Source organism: Rhinatrema bivittatum, chromosome 11 (genome assembly GCF_901001135.1).
Source record: "Rhinatrema bivittatum chromosome 11, aRhiBiv1.1, whole genome shotgun sequence".
NCBI lineage: Eukaryota > Metazoa > Chordata > Amphibia > Gymnophiona > Rhinatrematidae > Rhinatrema > Rhinatrema bivittatum.
In genome coordinates this window covers 51736037-51754789 of record NC_042625.1, presented here as the reverse complement: position 1 = coordinate 51754789, position 18753 = coordinate 51736037, and the positions used below count along the sequence as shown (strand labels likewise).

General features: G+C 45.3%; 1 protein-coding gene across 6 annotated transcripts in view; it reads left to right on the top strand.

Annotated features, from left to right (window-relative positions):
* The window catches only part of SMPD4 (sphingomyelin phosphodiesterase 4), a 55652-nt gene that overhangs the window by 14756 nt on the left and 22143 nt on the right, over nucleotides 1–18753 (top strand). For 4 of the 6 annotated variants that reach the window (XM_029620059.1, XM_029620057.1, XM_029620058.1 and 1 more), the window contains 9 exons: nucleotides 6087–6195; nucleotides 6637–6689; nucleotides 7060–7211; nucleotides 8470–8602; nucleotides 9475–9546; nucleotides 12427–12516; nucleotides 13259–13404; nucleotides 14098–14188; nucleotides 14482–14582. In XM_029620059.1, coding sequence (XP_029475919.1) covers nucleotides 6087–6195; nucleotides 6637–6689; nucleotides 7060–7211; nucleotides 8470–8602; nucleotides 9475–9546; nucleotides 12427–12516; nucleotides 13259–13404; nucleotides 14098–14188; nucleotides 14482–14582 — 947 coding nt within the window. The remainder of the gene's footprint in view (nucleotides 1–6086; nucleotides 6196–6636; nucleotides 6690–7059; nucleotides 7212–8469; nucleotides 8603–9474; nucleotides 9547–12426; nucleotides 12517–13258; nucleotides 13405–14097; nucleotides 14189–14481; nucleotides 14583–18753) is intronic. The other 2 variants (XM_029620060.1, XM_029620062.1) reach the window with 2 other exon arrangements.

Below are 18753 nucleotides of genomic sequence, written 5' to 3'. Positions count from 1 at the left end.
TTTAATCGGTATACTGTGAAGGAGAAAGTATTATTGGCGGCAAGAAAACAACCAAACTGGCTGTGGGAGTCACATACAATCATGGTCTTTGCAGATATCTCACCACTGACTTTTTAAGGAGGAGAATGGACTTTCGAGAAATTACTGCAGTCATGAGAAAAGAGGGCATAAGGTACAGATGGCTTTTCCCCTTCGGTATTGCTATGACAATTCAAGGTACAACATCTAAGGCCAAAACTATGGAGGAAGCGGTGGCCATCTTGAAAGAGGCAGGCCACGCAGTTAAAATAGCAGCACCAGGGAAGAATCTCACTCGAGCAGTGCCTGCGGATACCCCCTGATGGCAGAGAGTTCGTAAAGGAGGCAAGAGATTGCGCAGGAACTCGGGAGATGCACCACTGGACTAGGACAATGGGAAGGGGTGAACATTCTCACTACAAATTTTGATTTCGAAAACTGAGAGGTATTGACTGAGTCGTTAAGTGGCGTTGTTCCACAGTTCAGGACATAATCACCAGTTCGATAGCGGTTCCCAATTTAAGAAGTGAATGGTTGGTTTTATTTAATAAGAATGGGTCGGGGAAGGACGGGGCGTGTTCCGTGAATGAATCCGCCTCCATCTGCAATTGCAGATCTGCTATGGGAGAATAGTGGGTACGGACGGGGGGGGGGAGGGGGGTTAATGATTAGCATGTATGAAAGCTCTACATGTTATGAAGGACAGCAGCTTCTTTCCAAATGTTAAGAATTCCCTGCCTAGGGTAGTACATGGATGGTGGCATACAGGAGGTGCAGCAGGATGGAGCTCAGGCACATGGAGCCTTACAAAGGGAAGAGACCAGTCACTACGATATATTGGATGGGATGAGGTCGATTAAAATTCTATCCCTTAACGTGAAGGGATTAAACAGCCCACAAAAATGGCAATTACTTCGGTCTGAGGCCCAAAATTCAAGGGCAGATATCCTTTTCCTGCAAGAAACCCATTTGAAATGTCGACATGAACTCTTGCTTCAGTGGCACCTATTCCCCTGCCAATTTTTTGCTGCGGCCTTTAAACTGGCACGTTACTCGGGTGGGCATATTGATGCACAAAGATCTCCAGTGTCAGGTCCTGAAGTTCTGGGAAGACCAGTTAGGGTGTTTTTTTTTTTACTTTTACAATTGGAAATGGGAAGGGAGGTGTATACATTGCTAAATATTTATGCTCCTAACACTGACCAACAGAACTTTATCGCTGGCCTGGGGGCTCTCATAGACACTTTAGGGGAGGGGCACCTGATCATAGCAGGGGACTTCAATTTCACCATACAACCACGCTTAGACAGTTCATCAGGAGGGAGGTTGGGAGCTAAATCTGGATGCAAACGCCTTAAACATTTTATCCAGTGGAGGGATCTAGTGGATATATAGAGGCACAGAAATCCCACACGGAGGGGCTATACATTTTTTTTCGCATCCCCACAACTCCTACTCCAGGATAGATTTTTTTCCAAGTGGATAAAATTTTGAGCCTGAGAGTTAGGGAGGCAGACATAGGACAAATTACATGGTCAGACCATGCTCCCACATGGATAAGCATTCAACTGCATGATATTAACCCAGGGACACGCTATTGGAAATTAAATGACATTTTGTTAGACGAATCATTTTGCTCTACGGTGCAAAAGACAATAGAGGAATATCAATAGCACAATGGGGACCAAACGGTAACTAAATCTTTGTTCTGGGAGTGTTTAAAAGCAGTCCTTTGGGGGAAATTTTATTTCACAGGCCTCATCCCAGAAGAAAGAGAAACAGGCTCGTTTAGTTTTATTGAATACAGAAATTGCCCAGCTAGAAGGGCTGTATAAAACATCCCAATCTCAGCCAGTTTATTTAAAACTACAAAGGGTCAGGCAAGCACTTAATGCACTACAATTAGACGCTATTGCATTTCAATTACAGATGGTGAAAAAGGAGTATTTTGAATGGGGCAACAAAGCCAGTAGGCTGTTGGCCCGGAAATTGAAAAAGCAGATAGCTCAAAATCAAATTACCAGGATAAGAGCTGCAGATGGCTCATTCCTGGCCTTACCTGAAGAAATTCAGCAGCGATTCCAACAATTTTATGGAAACTTGTACAAGGCGGAATCGAGTATTCAGGAAGAAGAGATTATGTCCTGTCTAGATAAGATAGAGCTACCCCAGCTAACAGACGAAGAAAAGCAATTCTTTGAAAAAGAAATTTCCCAAATGGAAATCAGGCAGGTAATAAAAGAGCTTAAGACTAATAAATCCCCTGGACTTGATGGGTACATTAATTTAAACATTTTTATATACAGACAATCGTTGGGAACATCTTATCGGTTTACAGAAAACATAATGCAGCAACAGGCTTTACAAAGAACACGGAACTGGGGTATTAAATCTAAGAGGTTTCACACAAAATGAGGAGCTATGTTTGGACAGCATAATTATAATAAAGTATGTAAACATAATTAAATGAGCAAGGGAAGGATAGCTATTTACATTCAGTGGGTGCGTCGCTATGACCTGTGGGGGATAAGAATATTATGAGAAAATCAATGGAAGGGGGTGACAGAAAATTAAAGGCAGAGGCTTTTGAGATGTCGTATATACAAAAGTGGGGGGGGGGGGGGTTATTGGTTAGGGTATTTCAGGTGAATGCCTGATTGAATAGCCAGGTCTTGAGGTTCTGTTTTAAATTTCTTTGGGCATTGTTCCTGGCGAAGACTGGGGGTCTTTTTTATAAAAAGTTTGTGGATCATTTATCTTCCCCCCCCCCCCCCCCCCGTCTAACTGAGATGTTTAATGCTCTCCGCAACGGAAGTTCTTTGTTCCCGGGGGTCTAATGTCGCTGGGATCACCATACTGGCCAAGCCGGGACGAGATCCCTTGGAGTGTGGATCATATAGACTCATATCTTTGATCAATATTGACTTGAAGATCCCGGCCAAAACATTAGCTAATTGTCTCAATAGAGTAATGGCAAAGTTGATACACCCTGATCAGGCGGGCTTCATCCCGGGCAGAGAGGCTGCAGATGATGTACGAAAGATTTTGGATCTGCTATGGGTGGGCAAAACAACAACAACTCCCCGCTGTGCTGCTCTCCGAGGATGCGGAGAAAGCTTTCGACATGGTCCACTGGCCTAACCTGTTTAAAACCCTAGAGAGAATGAATTTTGGCCCTCTATTTCGGAATTGGCTGCATAAACTTTATGAATTTCCGATGGCCCGCGTTAAAATCAGTGGGGTTTATTCAGCTCCTTTTCCAATCCAGAGGGGACCAGACAGGGATGCCCTCTATCCCCACTGTTTGCGCTTTTTTTTTTTTTTTTTTTTTTTTTAAGAACCATTCACCATCAGGATTAGAAGTCAGCCCACAATCTCTGGTGTAGCGATCGGGGGAATGGATTATAAAATGTACTCTTTGCTGACGACGTCCTCTTTACATTGTCACAGCCTCAACAATCCTTGGCTGGAGTGGTGGAAATGCTAAAGGAATTCATCTCCATGTCTGGATTTCGCCTTAATTTAGATAAATCAGAGGTTCTAAATATATCACTACCACCCAAACAGCAATATTTCAAATGAGCAGTTAGGAGCATAAAATATTTGGGTATTTTACTTAGCAATAAATTGGAAGACCTTTTTAATCCTAAATTTCACCCCCTTGGTATCTAAGATCTTTAGGGATTTGGACACCTGGGCTCATCTTCCGATAGCATGTATAGGAAGAATAACGTTGATTAAAAATGAACGTTATTCCTAAATTTAATTACCTTTTTCAGTCTTTGCTGATACATATCCCAACAGCTGTGCTGAAATGCTGGCAGAAAAGATTGTTTGTTTGCATTTATTTGGAAGAGGAGACCGCCAAGATTTGCGAGCAGTGTTATGTACAGACTTAAATTACGGGGCGGGTTGGAAGTACCCCAGCTTCGTTGGTACTTTGCTGCTGCTCAGCTTAGTGCCATCTTATCCTGGCATGAACAGGGCGAGCAACAACGGTGGGTGACCATTGAACAAACGATATTGGGAGGTATGCCAATTCAAACCCTCTCCTGGCAACCCCGGGAGACATGGAAGTGATATTCCTCTGACCCTCCAAACCACTCTCCGCATCTGGAAACAGTGGCGACATATATTGGTGGGTACATGGAGGTATTTTGTCAACATATTGTTTCATAATACTAAGTTCACTCCAGGCTGGGACTCACCTCTTTTTGAGGAATGGAAATCCAAAGGGATAATTTCTCTGGGGAAAGTGTGGGGACTGGGAGGACTAGTACCCTTTGATCAGCTCAGGGACACACATTGGCTAGGGACAACTGCTATATACCCCTATTTACAACTACGTCACTTTATCAGACAAGAAGCAATTGAGGGGGATCTCACTCTGGGGAAATCGCAGTTTGAAGGCTGGTGCGAGTTAGCGGATCGTGTTAGAGGGGGACTCTCAAAGATCCACAGTCTCCTTCAGAGGGATCCTGACCATAAACCAGCATAGATCGTAGCTTGGGAAAAGGATTTGGGCAGGATCTTATTGGAGGAGGAGATGGATCAAATATTTATGCACCCAAAAAGGAGCTCAATGTCATCTTCGCTTACGGAAAATAGCTACAGAGTTTTACTTCGTTGGCACCTCATGCCCTATAGACTCCATAGGGCTTGTCTTTGTAGGGATGACTTATCCTGGAAGGGTTGTGGCCAACGGGGGGGACCTTTATCCATTTGTGGTAGGAATGCCCCAGAGTGTGCCGGTTATGGAATGAAGTTTCTGCCCTAATTCAGTAAATCACACTACTCCCTATACAGCTCACACCTGAAAGGGTATTACTGAATGCTCCTGCAGATTGTTCAAGGAGCAAGGGGATGTTGGTGAATCAAATTTGCTTGGGAACTAGGTGCATAATAGCTGCAGCGTGGAAAAGGCCTTATAGTGCCCCCACTAGACGTGGTTCTTTTGAAGCTGGATACGATGAGCGAGTTATACAAAGTTACTGCCTGCAAGCATCATGCACTTCCTAGATTCATGCAGGTATGTAACCCCTATCTACAATGGAGGGCTACATCTCAACATCTCCCCTGAGTGAATGAACACAGGCTTCATCCTGTGGTAGCTCAGATCCACAGTGCCTTAGCCTGGGGACAGGACGGTATCATGTTAAACCATGGACAATAGGCTACTTATTCTAGACACCGAAAAGGGACACACATGGTATTAGAGGCTGTTTTAGACTGCATACAATAAGTGTTTTGCATATGTAGAGTTTATAACCATGCTGTAATGTCATTATGCTAATATTTGTTTCAATAAATCATTTACAAAAAAAAAATAAAATAGCTACACCCATTTAGTTGATAGTGAAAGACAAATTTTATTTACTTTCCTACCAAAAGATTTGCTGTTCCTTTTAGTTTTGCCCAGTAATCTTCTACTTCTGTTAGCCTATTCCGTTGAGTTAATGCCTCCTTCTTAACAAAGTTTGTTTTCCTGAAGTTCAGGACCCTTACCTTTGAATGCACCAGCAGTGCCCTGTGCTCTAATCAAGAACCACCCCATCTGTAATCACTGGATCCCACATGACATCAGAAATACTCTGCTCATCTGTAAGCAGCAGGTCTGATGTGGCCCCCTCCATGTGTCTGCTCCATTACCGGTTGCCAGAAGTTCTTTCTGCAATCAGTCCAGGATCTCTCTGCTTCTAGACAATATCACAGCTGGGATGTCCCAGTCAATATTTGGCAGACTGCACACATTTTGCACCTCTGTGGTAAATTTCTGTGTGGATGTTTGGGAGTGCAAGCAAAGGTACAGGGGAATGCATGTGTATGTTCATCTGCAAATAGGGCAATTAGCGTCCAAAAATTCCATTTTTGTGCATCTTTTGAAATCTTTGCCTCCCTGGGTTCACCCTTTTTTGCTTTGTTGGAGCAAGAAAGAAATGTCCAGAGAAAACTGGTGAGGGAAGAAACACGTCATTAGCCTTAATGTCTGACGTGGGAATAATCTGCCTCTGGTTATTTATGCAGTACCAAGTAATGTCTGATATTCAACAGCTGTGTGGTCTTTCTAGGGTCCTGTGAAGGCCTCTATACAGGAACGGGTCCTGCCAGAGTGCCCACTGTACCACAACAAGATCCAGTTCCCCCCGTCTGGGGGAATTGGTCTGAACCTGGCACTCAGTATCCTTTCTCTGAAAGTGAATGGATTAAAATCCATGTTTCATACACAAACCAGCACAAGGCACTTGATAAAAATGCTTGGCCAGATTGCAGGGTAGGTAAACTTCATTCCAACTGAAAGAGCCAACCATACAGTGAAAACCTGTAGCCCCTTTCCTGCGCTCCAGGTCCCACTTACCAAGAGCTGGACTTGGACTGCGCAAGCTGCTTTTATTCTAGAATACACACATAAAACTGAATTATCGAAATGTTTAATGTGAAGTTTCTGTATAATTGATAGGGTGCCTCTGTTTTTTATTCAGTAAGTGATTTTAAATGTGTTGCACAGTTCCAAAAGAGAAATCATGTTTAGTAACTGGATGGTCTTTCAGGTTCCTGTTTTCGGATTTACTTTTATATTCTCAGTTCTGGAAGTGTCCTTGACTCTGCCTCCCTCTCTAGATGCGTTTGAATATTATATCTTTTACTTTGCTGTCAGCCTCATCACGCCCCGGGTGAGTATGTCTGCCTGGCTCTGCATCCACCCATTGCAGACCACTCAAAACAAAGTCCCAGCGAATGTTTGCACAGACGTATTTCTTGCATTAGTAACATTTGTTTTTCTTTTAATCTTATTGTAGAATTCCTTTCTGTGCCCTAATTGTGCATACATCATGTTTATGTTTTGTGTATCCATGTATCTGTTTCTTCTCCCTCTTTCTTCTACATGTTAGCGTCATTCTCTCAATCAGTGGAATCTCCCCTGAGAGCAGAGGGAACCCCAATGGGTCCTTGCATTAAAAAGGGGTTCGCCGCAGTCTGTGTTTTACTGCCTAAGATCTGAATGTTGACAGTTCATATTTTTGCTGCTTTGATATATTTCAGAACTATCCATTGGGTCTTCACTTCAGCACCTCAGACAGTGCTTATTTCATCCTAGTGGACAGATATCTGAAGTGTTTTCTGCCCACAGAGGGGAATGTTCCTCCACCCCCTTTCTCCAACCTTGGGGGAGCTGTCCCATCACCCACACCAAGGTAATGCTGATCCGCAGGAGCAGTAAATGATCTGGCAACTTGAAGTTTCATAAAATACTGCTCCTGTTCATACCCCAGATCACTCCAGACAAGTGGGATTCTGGAAACAGCTGGTGATGCAGAATTTGTACAAGATTGTACATAGCTTAAACTATTTGGAAGTTTTTCATTGCCCTAAGTTCAGTTTTGTTGGGGGTTCCAACTTATTCCTCAGCTTGCTCTAGAGGAAGAAATCCTTGGAGTTTGGGGAAGTAGTCATCTTGACTTGGGTACAGGTCAATACTGAGGGACTACAGGTGGCACTCTCGGTTATGTAGCAGTGCCTGAAAAGCTTTTATTCTCTGCCACCATCTGCTGGTAGGGATGCAAAACCCACTTGTCTGGTCTGATCTGTGATATTCCAAGAATGAAAATTAGCAGTAAGAACCCATTTTCCTTTTCTAATGCTAACGATGTGGCACTTCTGCATGCATCAAACATCATACAGTATATATATGATGCATCACTTTTGCAGCGTGCCTTTTGATACAAGTTATCCTAAATTGCTTTATCCAGTGCTGCCAACTAAAGGGTGGGAATGAAGTGGAAATTATTCAAGTGTCTACACATTGCAGAAAAGGGTATTTTTGAGGGAGGGTACATAAAGCAGAGCGTAAGATTAGCCATGTAGTGATTGCAGAGTGTGAAAAGTCAAAGGACCTAGCTGAGATCTAGCCCTGAGTCTTGCATAGAGGAGGCAAGAGCTGATGCAACTTGGTATTCTGAAGGTTGAAGAGTTTTTCACAAGTACATTTGGGAAAACTGAGATGCAGGCAGATAGAACCAGGACTTGGAACTAAGAGACCACAAAGACCAAACTTTGTGCTCTAAGCATGAAGCATTTCCTCACTAAAGAGTGAAGCCTAAAAGTTAACTTTTTTTTTTTTTTTTATTTAGAGAGCTGCTGTGGGAGCAAGATAACCAAATAATCTTGTTGCACGTTTTCAGCTGCACCTAACCAGCTAGGTTTATTGCTGAAAATTCGCCTGAATTCGACTAGTTAGGTTTTCTGTTTAGATTTAGGAGTGTAAGTTAGCTGGTTAGCACTGAAGGTCCACATTAACCAGCTAACTCCTTTCCCCCAATCTAAGTCTGTGAATATTCTACATTTGGAAAGTTAAATTTGGTCAATCAGGGAAAATTTTCAAAACCCAGCGGTTTAACCAGCTAACTCCTGATTTTAACTGATAAATATCATGTGCATCTGTGTCTTCTGAAGATCTTCGGCTGTGACGTTCACCTCCTATGGCATGCATCACAGCAGCCTGCTGAAGCGTCATGTTGCCCATCAGCCCCTAGTGAATGCAGACCCAGCTGCCCAGGAGATCTGGAGATCAGAAACTCTGCTTCAGGTGAGCCTTTTCATGGCTGATAAGCTGCAAGGGAGGCTTTGCTCCCTCTCGTAAACCCCTTGAGGGGCAGAATAAGACCTGGCAGGTCTTCTAAGAAATATGATTTCCTCTTCATCCAGGCAGGCCAGTCCACACAACTGGGTTTATGCATGTCAGCCAGCAGATGGAGACAGAAAGTAACAGACTATCTGATGTCACCTCATATAATGGACGTTTGACTATATATTTCAAATAGTCCACTTACAAATTGTATGTAGGAGATATATTGTTATGATTATGTGGCTTGTTTTTCTTAGAGGTTCACATAATATAAGTATTACCTCATGTACTCCTGCATAAATTCAGTTGTGTGGACTGGCCTGCCTGTCCTAGAGGAAAGGAAATGATCAGGTAAGAAGAAGTAATTTCACCTTATGCATCACAACAATATTATCAACACCCAAGACCCCAAACCCAAAAAACTCCTTCCCAGCCATTATCAGAAAACAGTTACATCATCAGCCTGACAGTGAAAGAACAGCATTAGGTTTTAAGGCAGCTACACCTTCATACTTTGACCACAGGAGGGCACTGCAGATCTCAGCCTGGGTACAGAGCTAGAGATGAACACGACATATGGGGCAAATCACTACAGTCTGTACATTATTCTTCCTGATGGGCTTGACAATAGGAGTAAGACCTTTTTCTGGGAAATATAATTCTAGAATTTGATGGCACATAAGGTCCATCTAGTTTCCCCATTTCTACAAACTAAGAAAGGCAGGGATGAGCATATGTGCTTATAAGAGGTGAGCTGGTGTTTCAGAGCTGCAAGTACCTGACTCTGTTCTCTTCCATGGAGGCTTTAGCTTTCTCATCTTTGTCTCTTGCAGGTCTTTAGTGAAATGTGGCTTCACCATTACTCGCTGGAGGTGTATCAGAAAATGCATTCCCCTCACGCCCAGGTAATCTGGACCTGCTGTGCATTGCACGGTCTGCAGACCGCTGATGTCAGTCTTTAGACTGAAAGCAAACTACAAAATGGTCCTAAGACACCAACACCTAGCAAGAGAAGCTGAAAATGTGGCTTTGTAAGATCCACTTTCAAGATCTTTCTAGGAAGTAAATTAGCTAAGTTAAAGGGGCTAAATTCAGGCACAGAGTATGGATGTTGGAGATCCTCCTGATTGAAGATCCATGAGGCCTAGCAAACAAAACCTGTTCTGCAGTGCCCTGTAATCGGATCTTCAGGATCCCACGTGTGACATGATACCAGGCAAAAGGGAGAGCCCCATACAAGCATGGTGGGTGTGTGTGTGTTGGGGGGGGGATGTACTCAGAACTAGAATACCTGAGGGTGCGTTGGTTGCGTTGTGTGTGGAAGAGCATTGTACAATCCATGCATTGCCTGCATAGTGCATTTTGGGTTTGTTTCATTTAAAGATTATTTTTGCATCTACATAGAATGAGAGCAGTTCCTGTTTTGCTTTTCCTCTTCTAATGCTGAAAATCTAAAGGAAGTTCTATAACTGAGTCCTTGAAGCCAGACACGATTCCTGGCCACCTGGGGATAGAATAAGGGAAACTGCAGAGGGCAGAGCAACAGAGGGCTGCTGTTGCTCTGCCCTTGTTCTTGCCGTCCGGTTAGGCTGTAGGTTACATGAGTGGGCGTGCTGCTAAGGGCACAGAGCTGCCTGCCTGAGATGTATGTTCCATAATTCAACTCCGGTGCTGTACGTTGGTAACTGAACACTCGTTGCCCTTAGGGAGGTGGAGCTTTCCTGGGTGGGGAGTAGTAATTTTGAACCTAGGAGGGCGTGAATTATCTGATTGAGAAGCTCTTCTTCCTGCTTTCCTCTTGCAAGAGCTGCTGCAGGCAATATTAGGGCTTTCACAGGCTGGTTGGGGCTATGGCTGCTTGGTCACACCTAGCTTTCCATCTTTTATTTCCTGCAGATCTTTTCTTTTCACTGTGTCTTTTTTTTTTTTTTTTTTTCCCTTTTCCTTTCTCGCCTGCTCTTTGTTTTTTGTTTTGGGGGTAGTGGTTGCTGCATGCCACTAACATTCTGAGCTTTTTGCACTGTCAGATTCTTCCTGCAGCAGGTAATGGCGAAGACTGCAGAGGACGTGACTGCTAATGTACTTGAGCCCTTGGATTAGGCTCGCTGTCGTGGGCTGAGTTCAGCGAATTAGGAAGCATGAGCTTGAAATGACAATGCGTCAGGAGAGGTTACATGTCTGATTCTTGATTTCTCCCATTGTTGCCGGAGGCCCTGTCGCTGCCTTCCCCCTAAGTCTGTGGTCAGAGAAATCCATTCTCTCCTGCCCTCCCCCGAGAATTGATTGTTTACTTATTTACACTTGCTTTATCACCTAACCCTAGGATTAAGACAATGTACAAAATAAAATAAGTTACAAAATCAACAACCATACAATGAGTATACACACATCCTGCACATATAAAACTATCAGACATCAATACAGCGAAATCATAAGGCTGCCAAACCCCTGAATTATAAAATCATCTCAGCTCGGGCTGGAAAGAAACAGCTTGAGCTCCAATAACCAGAATTCCAGAAGGAATCTATGAAATCCAGAATAATAACCACCTGAACATGAGAAATGCCCCTTCCCCCCCCCCCCCCCCCCCCACCCCCCCATCCGGGTGAAGTTTCAGGGAGGAAATGGCAAAGGTCAGGTATGGAGAATATGACGAGTGTATAGAAGAGAAACTTGAAATTTTAGGCCAAGAATAAGAAATGGCACTGCGGGTATGATTTGTGGCTGATATGAGTCACTGCTTGGACCTGATAGCATGAGGGGAGGGATGGACCATAGGTCCCTTGCGTCTGTCAGGTTTTTCTGTAGCTGTGGCTGCAGCTGCCACTGCTGGAGATCGGTGGTGGGGAGTCAGCTTGGCAAGCAGTTCTCCAACATATTATGAACCTCTTTCCCAGGGTCTCCTAGCTTTGTCCATGCAGTGCCACCATATTGCTGGTCTGGATTCTTTTGCAGATCTTGCTGCTGACTAATACAGATTTTATTGGCATATTAGCATGTTAATGCATTTAAATTATTGCTAACCCCTGGTCAAACAACAAAAGCGTTCTGAATATGGAAACAATCATTTGAGTTAGTTTTGTTTTATGTAATTGTCTTTAAAATCCTCAGGACACATCTGGATAGTTGGGTTTTCAGAATATCCACCATGAATATGCATGAGGTAATGCATATTCATGGTGGATATCCTGAAAACCTGAGTGGGTTAAGAACCCTGGCCTGAAAGGAACAACAGAAAAGATGTAGTATGTGAGCTTTGGAGACTTGACAGACTGTCATCTCAGATTTTGCTGCCTTTTTGAATTTTCTGCATTTCTGATTAGAGATAAACTGGAGAATTGTATCTATGACCTATGAACTCCTGGTGACCCCACAGCCAGTCGGGTTTCATGAATATCCATGAGAGAAATTAGTTGATACTGGGCCCCACTGCATGCAGACTGATCATGGGAATCCTGTAGGGTCACCAGGACAGGTTTAGGAAGCTGTGCTCCAGATTTTAGCAGGTAGGAGAAATGAACAATCCCCGATCTGATCTGCTATAGAAGGGCCCATGATCTGGAGTTGAGCAGCAGCTGCCAGCATATGAGCCCTGCAGCACAGGAAGAGGGGGCTGCGCTGTGCTCGCAGCTTTCTGGTATTTGCTGGCATTAACCTGGTTTTTTTTTGTTTTGTTTTGTTTTGTTTTTCCTTGCCTTTCCTTTTCTGCTCTCATTCTCACTTTTCTCTTTCTGTTTACATTTTTTTCCTTTTATTCCCTTCCCCCGTTTCTGTTTGTCTCTCAGTTGGAGGTTCTCCACTACCGAGTCAATGTCTCCAGTACACACCAGGGTAGTCCTGCCCTGCCCAGCTACCAGGCCCTCCACGCTTATCAAGTATTACCATCTTTTGACTTTTTCTTGGTTTGTTTTTCACTTGTTCTGACATGCTGATCGCATTGAAGCCTCAGAGACCAGTGCAGCCCAGCCTCTCAGCAGCTCCCTGTTGGGGGCACAGATGGAAGGGTTTCTGTTTGCCAGCCTGAATCAATAGTGACAGGGAAGAGGGCAGCTCTGAAAGATTCCCAAACTAATGGTTGATTTTTACTTTCAGAGCCCTGACAAAGTAAAGATTGAATTCTCATCTACTTTGTAACAAGCCGGCCAAGGCTGGTGTGTCTGCCCTTCGAATTCCCGGCAGATTTATGTACTGTGCAGGGGATCTGTAACCAGATGCTTTCTGCCCATAAATATTCAACCCTGGGAGGAGAGCTGGGGGTTCTCTTCAGGTAGCTCTTGACAGTATTTCCTGCTGTTTGGAGGAGAGAGGATTGTCACCAGGCTTTCCTGGTTTGGTTATCAGCGGCAAGAAGGAAATGTTCTGTAAATTGGTGTCTGCTGGATTTGTGCTTGTCAGTGGGATATGTCTGGGTTTGTGCTCTGGACTGTAGGTGCTTTGCTTTTGTTAATGGATTGATTTGCATGTTTTTAAAGCCTTTTGGTTTGGAGCACTGAAAGCGTATGTAACCTGTTGCTGTAGTCCAAAGATCTCCTCCTCCTCTTTGGTGTGTCAGAGGAGCTCCTGGGGCCATGTTCTTTCTGCTGGGAATGTAACTGAAGTCTCTGCTGTTTGATGCAGGAATCCTTTCAGCCGACAGAGGAGCATGTGTTAGTGGTGAGACTCCTTGTGAAACATCTTCATGCCTTTGCCAACAGTCTGAAGCCAGAGCAGGTCTCTCCGTCGGCTCACTCCCACACTACCAGTCCCCTGGAGGAATTCAAGAGGTAGGGGAAGTGAAGGAAAAGCTGGCACACAGATGGGCTGTGGGCTGAGAGCACTCTTTTCACAGTCTGCTTGTGGCAAGCAGAAGATTTCCACTCTCTAAACCTGTTTCATATCCCCTCATGCTTGAGTTGGCTCCTTTTTATGGCATAAGTTGTAACAGAGTCAGAATTACACTCACTCCTGGTTGGTGGAGTCCGTGTTGTGGATCAAAGGTAAATTTAAAGTTTCATAAGCGAGTGAAGTCTTTGGTTGTTTCCCAGGACACAGGGGCTGGTTCTTAGGTTTGCAGTCTTTCAGTGTGGGTATTGGCAACTTTTTATCTTTGATTTATTTGGCTTTTATGTTTATGCTTATGTGTGGTTTGTAAACTGCTTTTATTTATTTATTTGATTGCTATTCCGCCATTCAAGTACTGTAGGTATTTCCCTGTCCCCAAAGTGCTCACAATCTCAGTTTGTACCTGAGGCAATGGAGGGATAGAGGGTGAAGTGATTTGTCCAAGGGCACCGTAGTTTAAAGCCTGTGAAAACATCGCATAACAGTATGCTTCTGTGCCTCCTTCAGTTGAAGCACTTTGTACTGAATGCTGCTGGTGGGACAGAATGGCCTTGCATATATTTTAAGTCTTTGAGTAAATGTAGGAAGACATAGCCATGAAAGACTTGATTGCTTCTTGGAATCTGTAATTGCAGGGTTGTGATTCCTCGTTTTGTGCAGCAGAAGCTCTACGTCTTCCTTCAGCACTGCTTTGGTCATTGGCCCCTGGATGCCTCCTTCAGAGCCGTATGTACCAACCCAAATCTAGTCTCTGGGAACTTTCTCCCATTCTTCACCCTCCTGGAGGATCATCCTATTACTTTAGTTAACTAGAATACAGTTTCTTAGCAGGGGATTTGGGAGTCCAGGGATGATGTATCATCTTTGTAAAAAGTCTTGATTTTTTTCCCATCCAATTACCAAGGAAATGTCATCAGGGGGCAGACATGATCTCAAGAGCATGGGGAACACCAACTGTATCTCTCTCTCTCTCTCTCTCTCCCTTCCTCCCCTCCCCTGTTGCTTGAACTTTCTTGCAGGTGCTGGAGATGTGGCTGAGTTACTTGCAGCCCTGGCGGTATGCTCCCGAGAAGCCTCTTCCAAGCACAGAGTCTCTAAATCGCACTGTGACTGAGAAATGGTGAGGAAAGGCTATTGCTCCTTGCGGCCAGTCCCAAGCGATTACTGAGATCTCTGCACTATTCAAGCAGATTCAGAGTGATCAGCCCGCCGCACATGTCTAGCAGCCAGAGACCGAATGCTTCCAGCTGCTACTTACAATTCTTAGTTTTCTGGAGAGAGGGATGGAAAAATATTTAGAAAACTTGGGTGCCACTAAAAAAGTTTTTTTTTCGTGAAACCTTTTTGGTTTATTCTTTTTGTCTTTCTCTATAAAAACAAATCTGGGATTTAGCATGTTTGAAAGACATCACCCTTTCAATTTCTTACAAAGCCAGAAATGAAGGGGAAGGGGAGTTTTTAGAGATCTTGCAAATCTCCAGGCAGGAGTGAAAAACTCCCAGGCGCCTGCCACTGGCTTAGGCTGGAAGAAAGCAGCCTCTACTGTAGCAGGCGCGGGTCAGAAGAGAGCCAGCTTGCTGCAGTAGGCCTGCTCCCTGCCTGCTAAGAAAGAGAGGCTGGGAAGAGAGCAGAGTTTAAAATCACAAAAATAAGCAGCTTCCCCTTCCCCCCCCCCCCCCAAAAAAAAAGTAGTCTTTGTAAGCGAGAATTCTGGTACCTGCTCCCTCTGCCTATTCCTCCAGCTCTATAGGAAGGAGGCTACCAATTGCCTGAGCAGAGAGGCTTTACATTTGTTTATTGAAATTCTCACATAGGAGGTAATTTTCAAAAGGGTGTGTGTGTGTCTTCCTGTTCATACCCCAGATCAGTCCAGACAAGTGAGTTTTGCATCCCTACCAGCAGATGGAGGCAGAGAATTAAAAACTTTGAGGCACTGCTCCATATCTGAGAGCGCCACCTTCAATCCCTCAGTATTTCTCTCCAGCAGATGGCAGAGGTGCAAACCTGCAGTCTGGAGTTTAATTAAAAAAAAAAAATTACTCTTTCTTTTTTTTTTTTTTTATTAAAGAGAAGAAAAAAGAAATTCCATAAGGTATTAGTTTCTTCGTGGGCCATCCCTCGTGTAGAGCAAGGTGAGCGGGGCTTGGTAATCCCTGATCTGCCTCAGCCCTTGTCTTCCACAGGGAGGGAAAGCCCAGGGGTCCTGGTTCTCTCACTCCCTCTGAGATCCTCTCACCCCCAACTGTCAGCAGGAGAAACCTGAAGCAGGGAAGTATTCCTTGTTATTACTTTCCCCTTTTTTGCTTACTGCCCCTTTAAATAGTTAAAAAAAAAAAAAAAAGCTCTGAGGAGCATGTGGCAGGGAGCAGGGACTCAGGCTGCATTTCCTTTCATCGGCAATCGCTGGGGGTAAGTAAGAGCAAGTTCTCCCGTCACAGCAGAAGGTCCGGGACAGTTCCGGGAAGGACCCTAGAGGCATGTGTGGCTTGGGGCTATTTTTAGCATTCACCCGTGGCTGCAGTATGGTGCCTCCCTTGAGACGCGGGGAAAAGTGCAGGGCCGGTGGTTGGGATGTGATCGTGCCTCAGTTCGGCTGCTTGTGTGCCAGCTGTGTCTCAGGAAGGGAAGGCACCTCCGGGGGAGGCACAGGAGGAAACTCTATACCTGATCGTTGGGACTCATACAGGAAGGGGGGGGGGGGGGGGTCCGAAGAGACAGCAGCCATTTTGACTGCATATTGCAGAGGGTAGGCAGCAGCGAGGGAGCTGAGACTTCCTCCCCACTGTCCCTGGTGCAGCTGCACTCAGGGGGGGACATGGGGTGATCAGGAGCCAGTAAAGGACGGGATTGACAAAGGGTCCACTGATTCTGAGAAAGTTTTCCTCAAATGTTGTCCTTTTGCTCCACTAAGTTTATAAGGCAAGTAAGTGGGCAACCTCCCAGAAGTCTCAGCACTCGGCTAGGAAGCCTAAGGCACATGTGCAGACAGGATTGGGGGGTCCATCGCCTCCTTGGTTTGGGCTACCAGGCTGGTTCAGATGTGCGGACTTCAGATGATTCCGATGGTGATCGTCTCCAGGAGGGTCCATGAGAAGATCCTCAAGTTGAAATGGGTGTTGATCCTGAGGCAGTACCATCAGGTGGTGATGCTGATGAGGTTCTGGCCGCGGATGGGGATGACCCTAGGGTGTTGAGGCCGGTCCATAGAGAGGAATGGCGCCCTATCTTTCCCCATGTGCAGGAGAAGCTCAGGATCAGGGTCACGCTGGAAGACTCTGACAATAAAAAGGGGTGCATCCTGTCCTGGATGGCTTGCGTGGGCCATCTAAGGCTTTTTCTTTGCCAAAGAAGGTGAAGAAGCTGATTGACCAGGAATGGGATTTTCTTGAGGCAGGACTGAAGATGACAAATGATTTCAGGGCTATGGCCAGGTTGTATCCCTTGTCGGTGGACACTTTGGAGGTTGGCGGCTCTTCAGGGAGAACAAGATCGAGGAAGATTTTCAGCTAGATCTGCAAAAGGGCAATGCGTCCTTGTGGGTGCCATGCTTTTGTATGGAGATGCTGCGGATGGTGGTTGCAGTGGTGTACAAGAGGGAGTTTATCACATACTTGGATCTAACTGAAGCATATCTGCACATTCCCATCCAAGCAGATCATCAAAAGTATCTGTGATTCACAGTGCTAGGAGAACATTTTCAGTTTCAAGTGTTTCCCTTCGGGCTGGGAACCGCACCAAGAATGTTCACGAAGGTGATAGTAGTGGTGGTGGCGGTGACCCTCAGAAGAGAAAGGATACTACTGTGCCCCTACCGGGATGATTGACTCATTCAGGCAAAGTGGGGGATGGAGTGTCACTGTTCCATTTGACTGTTACAGAGTGGCTAAGGTCCCTGGACTGGGTGATAATCCAGATAAGAATCACCTGGAGCCATCTCAGTCGCTAGAATATCTGGGAGCACGATTCGACACCCGGTTAGGCGAGATGTTCCTTACCCCAGATAGGAAGGTCAAGTTGCAGTCGCAAGTGGTTGGGCTGCTGGATCTGTCAGTTCCCAAAGTCTGGGATTATTTACAAGTGCTAGGTTCCATGGCCTCTACTCTGGAATGGGTGCTGTGGGCCTTTAGAAAGCTCACATGCAACCTCTTCAGAAGGCGCTCCTGTCTCGTTGGAATCCATTGTTGGAGGAATTTCAGCTACTGTTGCTGCTCCAGGAGGAATCCAGATCCAGTCTCTTGTGGCTGTTGCGTCTTAATTTGGAGAATAAAATGGATCTAGAGGTTCCGGCCGGGGTGATTGTGACCATAGATGCCAGCCTCAGTGGTTGGGGAACAGTATGTCAGGGATTGACAGCCCAAGTGCAGTGGTTGCTGGTGGAGGCATCCTGGTCAATCAACCATCTGGAAACGAGAGTGGTGTGCAGGGCGTTGCTTGTCTTTCTTTTTCGTATTCAGGGGCAGGTGATGCGCATGTTCTTGGACAATGCAACAACAGTGGCCTATATCAATTTGCAGAGTGGAACGAAGAGTCTTTTAGAGGCTCCGGAGATTCAGGAACTCTTTGCCTGGGCGAAGCGTCATCTAGCAGTACTAGCAGCTTTGCATATTGCAGGTGTGGACAATGTGCAGGCAGACTATCTCAACAGACAGTAGTTGGACCTGGGAGAATGGGAGCTGTCAGCGGAGGCCTTTGCCCTTATTCGGCACAGGTGGGGCAAGCCCCAGTTCGATCTCATGGCTACTTGGAAGAATGCCAAGCGATCAGGTTTTTCAGCCGCTGGAGGAGAGAATTTGGCTCTGAAGGTATCGATGCTCTGGTTCAGCCACGGCCAGTGAGATTTCTGTATTTATTTCCCCTGTGGCTGCTCGTAGGTTGGGTGCTGAGGTGCTTCAAACAACATCCAGAAAGAGTGATCCTGGTGGCACCGGAATGGCTGCGCCGTCTGTGGCTTGCAGATCTGGTTCAACTGGCAGTAGACTGTTCCGTCTGGTTAAGCCATTTGAAGGAATTGCTACGCCAAGGGCCCATCTTTCTGGAGCAGGCAGATCGCTTGTGTCTAACGGCCTGGTTTTTGAGAGGCAGTGCTTTCGCTTGAAGGGGTATTCAGAGCCGGTGATTACTACTCTCCTTCAGTCTAAAAGGTCTACTACTTCTTTGGCATATATCCACCTCTGGAGAGTGTTTGAGTCCTGATGTGGGTCCATGACACTGATCCTTTGCAGGTGGACTTTGCCCGGTTCTTGGCCTTTTTGACAAGATGGCTTGTTGAAGGGTTTAGCCTATAATTCTTT